This window comes from Camelus ferus, chromosome 14 (genome assembly GCF_009834535.1).
Source record: "Camelus ferus isolate YT-003-E chromosome 14, BCGSAC_Cfer_1.0, whole genome shotgun sequence".
Taxonomy (NCBI): domain Eukaryota; kingdom Metazoa; phylum Chordata; class Mammalia; order Artiodactyla; family Camelidae; genus Camelus; species Camelus ferus.
The window spans coordinates 8786544-8799664 of NC_045709.1; the positions used below are offsets into that span (position 1 = coordinate 8786544).

The 13121-nt window shown below is 42.0% G+C and overlaps 1 protein-coding gene across 1 annotated transcript in view; it reads right to left on the reverse strand.

Annotated features, from left to right (window-relative positions):
- Positions 1-2310: 2310 nt before the first annotated feature.
- RCBTB2 (RCC1 and BTB domain containing protein 2) overlaps positions 2311-13121 on the reverse strand; it is a 43000-nt gene continuing 32189 nt past the window's right edge. Inside the window, 2 exon segments of the mRNA XM_032496150.1 lie at positions 2311-3584; positions 10504-10634. Coding sequence (XP_032352041.1) covers positions 3444-3584; positions 10504-10634 — 272 coding nt within the window. The 3' untranslated portion in view covers positions 2311-3443.

A 13121-nucleotide genomic window follows, 5' to 3' on the forward strand; every position in this document is an offset into this window, starting at 1 on the left:
TCGCGTGAAATGCAGTCTCTTATCTCTCAGGTCAGGGCAAAATCAAGCAGCCTTGGTGACATTAAAATTTTTTAGTCTGGATCACAGAAAACTGATCACTTTCAGAGATTAATGTAGTGCAGTAATTAACACTCTATAATAAAAGGGACAAGTTCAAATTCATGTATTTACTTTTCATTACAGTTTTCTGGTACAAATGGCAGGGGAAAACCCACATATTAGTTCTAGTACCATCCGGATGGTTTCATAGAAACTTACCTGTATAAGCATTTTTTCTTCCTCATTTTTGGACCAGACAGTGTGCACAGCATTGGTAAGGATTTATTCAGTAGAATTTTCCTTTGTTTTACAGGACAACCTGAAACCTTGCCTCTAGAAATAGCAAATTTCTACCACAAGTAAGGCTTCTTAAATAGAAATGTAGTAACACTGTATAATGCCTGAATGGAATTAAAATAACTCTTTTAATATGAAGCTGGAATAGTTATCTATTCTTAGAAAGCCTTTTTTGTGTCCATTATTTTGGGACTATACTTATCTTTAGTATTGACATATGCTGACAATTTAACGTAAAAGTTAAATTTATTCCACAGACCAACATCAGTTACTTTCTGAACAGGAAATGTTTTGATTTTAACTGAATTTAGTGAGAGAAAATCAGTATGGTTTATGTCTTTATGTGTTGGCAAAGAAAAACAGCAGTATGGTATGATTTCTCCTTTCTGTTTACAATCCTCCCAACCCATTTATTGTGCTAATAGCACGGAGAGGATCAGTAAGGTGGCCAAGACCACGCAATCTGCAGTTGCTTCCTTTTCATTGTCACGGGTCAAGAATTCTGACTCTAAATAAAACTCACCAGGTTATGGTCTAGAATGACTGGCAGTTTCTTCAGGTCTCAGATGAAGAACATTAACCTTCACTTTTTAAGAAGCATAGACAGTATCTTCACAAACCCCCTCTCAGCAGATGAGGACGCTGCTTTACTCCCGTAAAATCTAAACCTCTCTCTGTGTAAATTAGGGTACAGTTATGTAGGAAGCACTAGAACATTGAACTTCTTGTTTGAGCAGAGAGGAAACAAAACTCGAGGATGGAAAATGTCAGATGAACTTAGGTAAAAGAAAGGCTCCATTCATTTCTGGTGCAGTATCATCATGAAAATGGACCTCCTCCCCCACATGTCCCTAACTGAACAGCACGGTTCTGAGCGCTGCAGACACTCACCTGTTAGAAAGCAATGAAGGAAACAGTGCTGTTGTCCTCCACACAGGCGCACGGATGGCCAGCCTATCAGCAAAGACAAGAGAGAAAGCATGTTTTTGTCAGAGAGACGTCACCACGGGACTCCTCAGTCATTTACTGGTCTAAAATTAGCTCTTCTTCTTTTTTGGTGTCCCAGGTTTTAAGGCTAAACCAGTGACTCTCATTCTCGGCAAAACATCACAATTACTTGTGAAGGTTCTTAAGACATACTGAATTAGAATCCTTGAATCTATATTTTGTAAAAGTTTCAGGGATTATTCTTTTGTGCCCAGAAATGAGCAACACTGAGAGACAGCTGTGCAAATTGACACATAACACAACTTAGAGGCAATGTGGATGAAACTCCATCCACACTTCCTAATAACATGTACCCTGGCAGTGTGGGTGCTGACCTGCTGTGGTGCTTGGCAGGTAATCCATTTCTCATCCCTAAATACACTTACCTGTTCCCTTTGAGTGTTCCAGTTTTTATACGAAATGAGCTCATAAAAGAAAAAGGCACTGAGGAACTTCAGACAACCCTGTCAGAAAAGGACAAGAAAGAGGAAGGGAAGGTTTGGGAGGACCCTGTAAGAGGCAACGGCTTTGATCGGGGACAGCACGCATAGGGGCTACTGCTCATACACATGTCTCAATGTCCCTTTGCTGGATGGAATAGCAAATCCACCCAAACGTGAAAACCAGCAGTGCAGGGCTGAGTTTTAAAATAACAAATACTCTATCGTTCCAAAAATAGGACTGTGATTTAGAACTAGAGACATCCAGCCTACTTTGCCTCTAGCAGGCAAGGTCAGCAAAAAACAAACAAAAAGAAACAGGATTCCAAACCTCAGCAGTAAGAGTGGTCACAGGCAGTAGTATGAACAGTAATTACGTTGTTTATAAGCCATTTATGTTTTGGAGTGGGCTTTGCTATGATACCTTACCTGAGTAACTGCTTTAAAAAATAGCCTCTATTATATACAGATTTATGTATGTCTAACAGACATAAGGTTAATATAATCTTGCTGCTTCTGAAGAATTTTTTTAAAACCCACACGTTTGTTCTGTTATCTGCAAAGAAGCACTTTATTATCAAATAGTTCAGCATCAGAACAAGGTTTCTAATTCCAAGAGTGTTCTTTACATGAGATCACATTGTGCAATACCCATTAGGAGACACTGATGCTACAACCTACATCCCATTCCAGCTTCTCATTTGCAGTTGGCTAACTTGTGTTGATCTAAAGTATAAATTTAGCTCATTCTTATTCAGTGCTATCCATGAAATGCAAGTATTCACTCCTTTTCGGCCAGTACTTTATAATTATATTGTGCTAAGTGAAGAGATCTATTTTATGGTGACATAGAAGTCAACTACAAGAAAAACACAAAATCATTTATACTTACAGAGGCGAATCTTTCTTAACACAGAAGTAAAGGACATGATGCAATTATGTAAGGCAGATGAGCCCAGAAATAACATTCATTCAAAGATATTACTCCATATTCGATAATCCCATATGAGAAATTAATGACTCGGAGTAAACAGAGGATTAAAATTAGCCCTTGGGTCTTTGACAATTTAATTGCCAAGGCCTTTTGTGAATTCTAAGTAATGCTCGAAATTAGCCACTATTTCTCAGAACAATGTACCAGAAGAATATGAACCTCAGTAGCTACAGGCTGCTTTAGATCTATTTCTGTGCAAGTTATTCCTTCACCCAGTATCCCACGAAAAAAGCTGCTCTCAGGGTATAATTAAGATTTATAATAAGCTGAGTGCCTACTATATGCAAGGCACTGTGTGGGATGCTGAAAATGTGGTGGTGACAGCATTCCTTGTCAAGCTGTCTATGTGAGATCAGCCTGCTGAATATGGAAATTTGGCCAGGATAGCATATACTAAAGACCCATGTACCAAAAGTCTCCCACTTAAGTGACCCACAAGACAAAATGGTAAATGTAATAAGACATTTAAATTTTTCCCTTGAGCTCAGTCACATCTGATCAGAGCATTATAGTGCCTTCCGTGTAGACTCTGGGTTTCAAAAGGTGGAGGAGACTGACCCACCATCCTTCTTTCGACAGAATGTAAGTATCCAGCCAAAAGCAGCTCTTCATGAATACTATTAAAGAGAAGTTATTCTCTGGCAGGGAAAATGGAAATGCTAAAAACTCTTTCCTGCAGGTGAGGATCAGTTTTTAAAGGCTCCAACTCTGCTTGCTTTGCTGATAAAGTTCTTCAGGAGATCGTGGTCCATTTCTGCAAAGCCTGAAGTCTGTGTCACTACAGTCAAATGGTTTATGCAAAACCTGAAGCAGAATTCTTCTAAATCCTAGGAACGACAATAAAAGTGTTTTAACAAATTTGTACATCCCAATGCAATGCAACACAGCATGAAAATTTCTAAAACACAGAGGCAAGGAAGGAGGATTTGCTGGCCAACAGGAAGAAATGCTGGCATAGCAACACCTGAGGCACAGTTTTAAAACAACACAGCCAGTATGAGTCTATGCTTGGAAAAATTCAAATACAGTAAAACGTGCAAGGTCCTCTACACTGACCAATGCAAAGAGTGAGACTTTCTCTTCCCAGAGAGAAGCTCCTGCAAGAATTCTGGACCGTCTTCCAGTGACAGTATTTGTATTGCTCATTCCACTTTCAGTATTTGTTCAGAGTATGACACTCGTCTTTTTTGTTTGTTTAATAAATATTTATTGTATAAAGGCATTGTGTAAACTGTTTAAAAGATTTTCTTTATGTTGAGCCCAACACTCCTTTTACATTCTTCTAGGGGCTTCAATAGTTCTACCTGTAAAGAGTTTCTGAGAAAAGCTTAAGCTATAAAAAAAAAAAAATAGTGATCCTGCGAAATGCTTCTCTGAAGTCAATAACAGGCCACTGCTCTTTTTTCATTACAAGAAGACCAAGGATGTGGTGGTTAGATTTCCTCAGATCGCATGCAGGTTCAATAACGTGAATTGGGAAAAATGTTCTGAAGAAACCATGACTTTCTCTCTGCTGAGAGAGACTCCACACTTGGGTGACTTCGGGCTCACTGTGCTGCACACTGGGCCAAAGACAGTCCTGCAGTGCTTCTCTTCATTCGTCTACAAACTTAAGAATCAAAAATAAGGTGGCTGGACACTTTTTTGGCCACAGAGAAATGAGAGGTAAAGTGAGTCAAGCCCACAGAGACTCCGATGTGCCTCGAAGCCTGGGCAACACTGCCATCTTGACCCAGGACAAGGTGCAGCCAGCTGGTGGTCAACTTTTCAAGTATCCTCTCTATGTTGCTGAAGCTAATTCATAAAAAAAAATAAAGCCCTGAATAATCTCCAAGCAATTACATATGCACATTGCATGTTATGTTTCCTTCTTTAGAAACATAAATTATAGCAAATGCAGAAGGTGAAAAATACAAAAATTAGCAATAGTGATAGCCATGCCGACATACACACAAACCCACAGTACACTGTAAGTAAAGAAACAAACTCCATGAGGAAAACCTATTAATTTTATCCCTGAACACTAATCCACACAAATGGAAATCAAAAGAAAGCCAAAGTCACAGTACTTACATCAGACAAAATAGATTTTAAAATAGACTGTTACAAGAGTCAAAGAAGGACCGTACATAGTGACGAAGGGATCAATCCAAGAAGATAGAACAATTATAAACATACATCCACCCAACACAGGAGCACTTCAATATATAAGGCAACTGTTACTAGACGTAAAAGGAGAACTCCACAGTAATATGGTAATAGTGGGGGAACCTTAACACCCCACTTACATGGATGGACAGATCATCCAGACAAAAAATCAATAAGGAAATACAAGCTAAATGACACATTAGACCAGGTGGACTTAATTGATATTCACAGAGCATTCCATCCGAAAGCAGAATACACATTGTCAAGTGCACGTGGGACATTTCTCCAGGAACCGCTGGCCCACAACGCTAGCCTCAGTAAATTAAGAAAACTGAAATCATACCAAGCATCTTTTCCAACCACAATGCTATGAGATTAGTAATCAACTAAAAGAAAAAAACCTGTTAAAAAAAAAAAACAAAAACCGAAAACACAGGGAGGCTAAACAATATGCTACAAAACCACCAATGGATCAGTGAAGAAATCAAAGAGGAAATCAAAAAATACTTGAGACAAATGAAAACAAGAACACAACGATCCAAAAACCTCAGGGATGCAGCAAAAGCAGTTCTAAGAAGCAAGTTTATAAGCGATACAAGCCTACCTCAGGAAGCAAGAACAATCTCAAACAGCCTAACCTTAGACACTTAAAGCAACCAGAGGAAAAACAAATCCAAAGTTAGTAGAAAGAAAGAAATCATAAAGATTAGAGCAGAAATAAATGAAATGGAGACTAAAAACAAATAGAAAGGATCAATGAACTAAAAGCTGGTTCTTTGAAAAGATGAACAGAATTGATAAACCGGTAGCCAGGCTCATCAAGGGAAAAAGGGGAGGGCCCAAATCAGTAAAATCTGAAATGAAAAAGGGTAAGTTACAACCGACCCCACAGAAGTACAAAGTCCTAAGAGACTGCTCTCAGCAACTATATGCCAACAAAACGGACAACCTAGAAGAAATGGACAAGTTCTTAGAGAGGTACAGTCTCCAAAGACAGAACCAGGAAGAAATACCTCAAACTTATACAAGTGTTATATCTCAATAAAACTGGAAGCAATTACATTTCAATGAAACTGGAAGAAAAATAAATTTAAATAAATGAAAAACAAAAAAATAGAAAAACCATATACATGTCAGTAGTCAGGCGGCCAGTCAGCATGTCAAAGACATTTTCAGATCCAACAGCTTCAGTAAAACTGCTCATTAATGGGCGAACGGAAGGACCATCAGCTGTCACCACTTGGATCCACCCTCTTACTTCTCTAGGAGAACTTCCCATAATTATTAAAGGACAGGAATTGGGAAGAGTTCCTGTGATTCTACGAATTCAAGAAACCTGGGCCTGGAGGGAGACCTGGTTATAATGGCTTCTATCCACATAAAACAAGGCCCATTGCCCTTCCGAAAACAGTGCTTCTGCTTTTGATGCCACACTCGACAGCTTCACATCTAAAACGGGGCCTCCTTCTGTCCTGCAATCCAACCACATTCTCCTAGGTCACTCCTCCTCCCCTTGTCCTACAAGACCCTCAGGCCTTCACCCGAAAAACCCCAACACCGCCTGTCTCACCCTCGCTCTAAATTAAGATTACTTCCTATTTCACCGCGAAACCAGCACTCGGAAGAGGGCCCCGCGAGCTCTTAGGCTGTAGCTCCTGCCACCTGCACGTGCACCTGCCAACTCTCTTCTCTCCCGTAACTCTGGATGAACGGTCACACTCCTGTCCCAGGCCAACCCCCTGCTTTTTCACCAGATCCCTCTGGCTCCTGTCTCCTCAAGAACACAGTCTAGCATCTGTCCCTGCCTCATCGGCTTACTCCCCGCCAGGATCACCTCCAGCAGCACACAGACGTGCTTCCATCTCCTCCAGCTTAAAAAAGCACATAACACGTGCTACCTCTTATCACCACCCCTCCAATCACCACCAGTTCTGTTTCTCTTTGTACCTTTATGGCAGAATTACTGGGAAAAACTGTCTGTTCCCCATCTCCAATTCCTCCACTTCCATTCTCCAGTCTGCCTTTTACCCCCATCACTGTTTCCACAGCTGCCGGGTCCCCCACAGGATCCCTCCTCACCAAACCCAATGGTCAGTTCTCAGTTCCCACCCTGACCCAGCAGCTGCCGGTGTGTGGATGACTCTCCTTCCCGACACTCTCTCCTTACTTACTGCCTTCTAGGACACAGTCTTCTGGCTTTTCTCTCACCTCCCTGCCGGCTCCTTTCCCAACAGCTCCCAAACCCCTAGACCTGGAAACATGGAGTGTGTCATCCTCCCACCTGCCTGTCTCCCGCCAGTCTTACGGCTTTAAATACACTTCTCTGCACTGAGGACCTTCCCCTGGACCCCAGGCCTGTTTATCCAACTTGCTTTTCATTTGGATATTTAATTGACATCACAAATGTTGAATTTCAACATCAAATTCCCGTATTTCCCCCCCCCCCCCCAAATGCTGCTCTTCCCAGTCTTCTCTATCTCAATAAATGATCATTTCAGCCTTTCATATTCAGGCTCAAAACTTTGGAGTCATCCTAAACTGTCATCTTTTTTGTCCCTCACCCCACAGCCAACCCATCAGCAAATCCTGTTGGCTCTGCCTTGGAAATATATTGAAAACCCCACCACTCTTCCCCAGCTGCACAGCTAAAACCCAGACCAGTCCACCCTCATGGCTTACTGAATACCGCCTCCCAACTCACCACGCCCTGCACCCTCACACTATTCTCAACCCAGCAGCCAGGTTATTTCTGGATGTCAGTCAGATCATGTCTGCTCCTCTCAAGCCCTCCCACGACTCACGTTAGAACTCAGATCCCTTAAACCTGCCTGTTGGGCCCTGCCTCCCTACCTCCCTGCACATACACCCTCCCCACAGCACCATCCCCTCACCCATCGCTCCCCGTCCCTCGCCCTACTCCACCCACACCCAGCTGTCCCTTTATCTTGCTCGAGTGTCGTCCTGCCCCATGGCTTCAGAGCCCCTCCAGGCCTCCTCAAGTCTTTGCCCGAGTCTCCTCAGTGAAACCTTCCTTCCCTGAGCAAAATGACAATTTCAGCTTTCATTTCAGCCTGGCCCTCCCGCCTCCCTTCTCCACCTTACTTTTCCACATCACCTATCACCACCTAACCGATCACACATTGCATTCGTTTAGCCATCAGAAAGTTCCACGAGGGCAGAGGTTTGGGTCTGTTTTGTTCACTTGCTGTACCTTTAGTGCCTAGAGCAGTGTCAGGCATTTAACAGGCACTCAGTGGGTATCTGTTGAATCAATGCATAAACTGCTGATTTTAAAATGCAGGGGGGGCAGGCAATAGGGAATTGCAGTTAAATGTGTGGTTTTGAAGTCTATCCAATCTTGGATTGCATTCCAGCTTCACAATTACTAGCTTGCTAGGAATTTACTTCATCTCTCGGAGCTTCAGCTTCCTCATTTGTAAATTGGGACTCATAATAATAATGCCTATATTTTACAGTGCCTATATTTTGAGGATTAAACAAGATATGAACTATGCTTCGAACAATCCCTCGCTCACATTAACTATGTATTAAGTGTAGTCACACATGAGGGATAATTTGCTGAAAAGGCCTATTTCTTGCTTATTAGAGTCAGCAAGTAACAATACTAGTCAAATAAAATACACTGTTCTTTATAAAAAACCTTTACACTAAGTATACTTTGGTCTATTTTACTTGCGGTGCATTATACTAATTTAGGGTCCAACACACAATCAGTTAGACAGCCTGTAGTAAATTACAGTGAGTGCCTCTACAGGCAAAGCTGAACAGTCATGAAACAAGTATTTAACGAGCACCTACTACATGGCAGGAGCTACCCCAGGCACTAGGAATTTGGTGGTGAGCAAAACAAAGTCCTTGCCACTCCTCAAGGAGCTTACTGTCTAGAAAAGAGGGTGAAAGAATGGTAACCATACAAATAATTCACATAAACAGGGAACAGGAAAAAGTCTTCGTTCAGACGGACACACTATGTGCCACCTGAGACAGCCCACCAGAGTCCAGCAGTATCACCACGACTTTAACAAACTCAAAGAAGCACAGAGATATTGTTGGACCATGAAGCATTCTGCAAGTTCTAAGAGCCCAGTATGTTATTACCTTGATGAAAGACACACATTCACTATGCTTTTAAATGTCAATGTTTCAAAGTGGATAAGAGTTTTTAAAATGTTAAGTGAAAATAATCAAGTATTTAGATGTACATAATGGAACCTAGAGAAAAATCAGAAGGAGCTTATGAAAACATTAGTGTCTTCTGGCTGATGAGTCATTTCCTTCCTCATACTTTTTCTATTTTCCAAACTTTCTTTAATAAGCATATTGTTATTTAGATAAGCAGAAAAGAAGTTACAACCTTTTTTCTGCCCACCACTAAAATGTCCCTGTTTTTTGACCAAAGGAAAGGATATCCTTAAGGAAATCAGCTCCAAGAAGTATGGCCTGTTTCCTAAAGATTTAGCTCTAAGACAAGTTTTCTTTCCTTTCTTTATTATCAAAACAATACATGGTCACTGTAGAAAGTTCAGAAAAAACAAGCAAAGATAAGGAAATAAAAATCATCCACAATCCCACCATTCAAAGATAACCATCGACTTATTTTTCAGTCTTTTTCCCTATGTAGATAATAATTTGGGGTTTTTTTTAATTCAGCTATACTTCAAAATATTTTTAAAAATATTTTTATTTAAAGAAAAACATACTTGTTAAAAAAAAAAAGGACTACAGTTTTTCAGTCAGTGATATATGCTGAATAGTATTTAACATTCTTTAAACAATCCTCTCCTGTTCATGCTGACTTTTTTCAATTTTTAAAGATTATAAACAATGCTGCAGGAAACATCTTTGAAGCTAAATCTTTGTCTGAATCCATGATTATTTCCTTAAGATAAACTTCTAAGTGAGTGTTTTAAAGAACTACATTTTTAAAGCTTTTAATTCATACTATATACCAAACTGCCTGCCAGAATGATTATGCTGATTTGCACTCTCCCAGCAGTTCAGGAGAACACCCGTTATCCTCAGCCGGTGCTATTTCTGAAAATTCCCCGGTGTGAAGGCTGGAAAACTGTATCTTATTTTCACTTATATTTTTATTTGTTCATAAATCCATTTAGTCCATTTTTTTCAATCAAACTACTCATGTTTTCTTTTTGGTTTTTTAAAAATTACATGTCAGCTATGGTAAGCTTGCTTCATTGTATTACAAATATTTTCCCCAGTGTATCATTTACTTCCTAATTTCCTCTCTGGTATTTTTGATGTATAAGCATTTTTATCTTTTTGAAATTAGATCTAGCAATTGTTTATGATTTCTGCCTTTGAGGCCCACCCTAACTTTATTTACATATATCATGTTCATATATAAACACATAAATACATTATATATATATATATATATATATATATATATATATATATATATATATGACATTTCTTTATTTTTTCCTCTGGTCCATTTTTTTGGCACTTTGTGTTAAATCTTTAATTCCCCTAGACTTTATTTCAGCTTAAGGCAGGAAGGAGCCAGCTAGCCTGACTTCTCCCAGGGGTCGGCTCGCTGGAAGATGCTCTTCTTACCTGGGCATCATACTTCACGGCAGCTGAGAGCAGCGCAATGGCATTCTCCTCACAGATTCCTTGCTTGATAGTTTGTTGGCAGAGTTTTTTCAAACGATTTTCTCTATAAAATGTAGCCAGATCGAGCAATCCTGGTGGAAAGAGATGTTTATGAGGGGAGTGATCGCAGCATCCCTGATCTAAAGTCAGCCCGTCGGAGGTGACCCTGCACAGACAGAATCCCCAGTGAAGGGCTGCGGAGACAAAGACGAGCTGCCTGGCACCTGAGTGTGTGGCTCCACCTGCGGACGCGGCTGCCCTGAGCCAGTGCAGCACACAGACAAGCAGCTGTGGGGAGACAGGAGCAGAGTGAACACGGCTGTAGTCTTTTCCCCAGAAACGCTCCTCCAGTCGTGATCAACATCTTCCCCAGTGGCATTCAACATGCTCTAACACTGCCCATCTTGAAAAGGAAAATACCTATCGGGGACACACGTCTGCCTCCCGGGACCCTACCTGTCTGCTCCTCTCTGGGGCTAGCCTCCCTCCCAGGAGAGTCGTCTCTATCCGCTGCCTCTGTTTTACCACCTTGCCATTCTCACCTCCTGCCACACAGGCAGAAGTCCATCCCCTCCGCTCCCTGACACCACACCTGTGACTGTCACTAACGGCTCCCACAGGGCCCAGTCCACAGGCTACCCTCCGGTTTCATCTGACTCAAGGTTTACGCAGAATTTGAGGGGGTGAGGATGCTCCCCTTCCTGAAATGCCTTGTTACTTGCCCGTGTTTTCTTCCTTCATCAGTTACTCTTCAGTCTCTTGGCTGGACCCTTTCTCCTGACTTCCAAGTGTCTGAATGCCCAGGGTTCAATATGCAGATTCTTACCACAACTTATTTCCCTAAATGATCCCCTGCCCCAGTTTTAAATACTGTCTATAAGCACTGATGATTCCTGTTATATTATCTGTCATCTGCTTTCAAATAACCCCACATAGAGTGATTCACATGTGTAAGTTCATTTTAATCTACCCCAGGGGATACTATGAAGCACTCCAATCAGGAACGGTCGGCTAGCATTTGAAAGCTCTTCTTTCAAGATACGTTGTTTTGCTAGAGACACTGAAGTGGTCCCTTCTGGCCCCACGTGAATTCGGCTGGAGCACCTGAGACTCAGCAGTCCGACTCCTGGGGCTACATTCCTGGCTCTAATTCAGTCCTGGCTGCTACCTGATCAAAAGGCTAGCTGCATCCTGACACTGCAATACTGTCCGGCTTACTTCAAGATACTTCACAGAGGGCCCAAGGGACAGAGAGCCAGGATCTCATCAACCTCACCCCATTAACTGTTTTTATATCTATCTGCTAATAAATTTTATACATGTGGTAGAATTTGTTGGGAACTTGCTTTCATTATAACATAACAATTAGCAAAATTATAAAAGAAAGGCCCATGGCCTGCTGGAGGAACTGAAATTTTTTGAAATTCTGAGAGTTGTGAATTGACTGATTGTTTTGGGTCAGTTCTCAACAACTCCCAAATTCACATCAACAGCCCCACACACTCCGAGCATCAGACTCATATATGCCATGTACTCACAAGTACTGCCCTGAGTCTCTCCCCAAGAGGGCCCAGCTCTGTTCCTCCTCCAGGTGCACCACTCCCCACAGGGTGGCCAAGGAGCCACGTGCCCCCTCCTAGACCACCTTGGGCACCTGGGACCCTGGGATTCCCTGCCTAATTGGCCCCGAGGCCACATACATAGATGTTTCCTGCCCTCCAGACCGTATCATCCATGTGCAGACCCCCAGCCCTTAAGAATGGCCGGGTGGGGTGGGTGGAGCTTGGACAAGCAGGCTGGGATGGATGCCCACACACCCCTTGTGATGCAGGATGTAGCTGGTGGTGGGTAAAGAAAGATGGCGGCTGCAAGCTGGAGGCCAGAGCCAGTCCTTCCTGGGCCACTGCGTCCCAGCATGAACTCCAGCTCAAACTCAAACCTGATCTATCAGTTCTTAATGGAAGCATATTTTTCAAGGTATGAGGATTTAACATAGTTTATCTGAAGATTTCTAGCTTGATATATAACTTCAAATTTTTAGACATAACGGAATGTAGACTCTTACCTGGGGCCCTGCAAGTGTTAGGGGTGAACCTATTAAAAAACTGCCACACAGATGTCTGAAAAGCAGCTCAAACTCTGACTTTCAAACTCAAGAGCAAAACCTGGTGCTCTCCATCTTCCTCATCTTAGTGAGTCAGAGCAGTCATCCTTTTCTCTTTCCCTCACAGCCCACATCCCATCTGCCAACAAATCCCATCAGTTCTGTCTTTGACTGATATCCAGAAGCTGCCGTCTTTTCACCACCTCTGCTGCTACCCCACCCCACCCAGGGCACCATCACCTTATACCTGAGCCATGATAGTTACTGAGCTTTTAAAAACAAATCACCTCACTCCTAGGACAGAAGCTGCTTGCTGCCCCTCACCTTCTCCATATACACACAAACCAACATGCTCCAAAATCACAGAGTATTCAGCTGGGCGTGGCCATCTGGAAATGACCACTTTCCCAACTTCCTGTGCAGCTGGGTTATGGCTGTGGTATTCTCTGGTCCGTGTTTAAGAGAAGTGGGACTT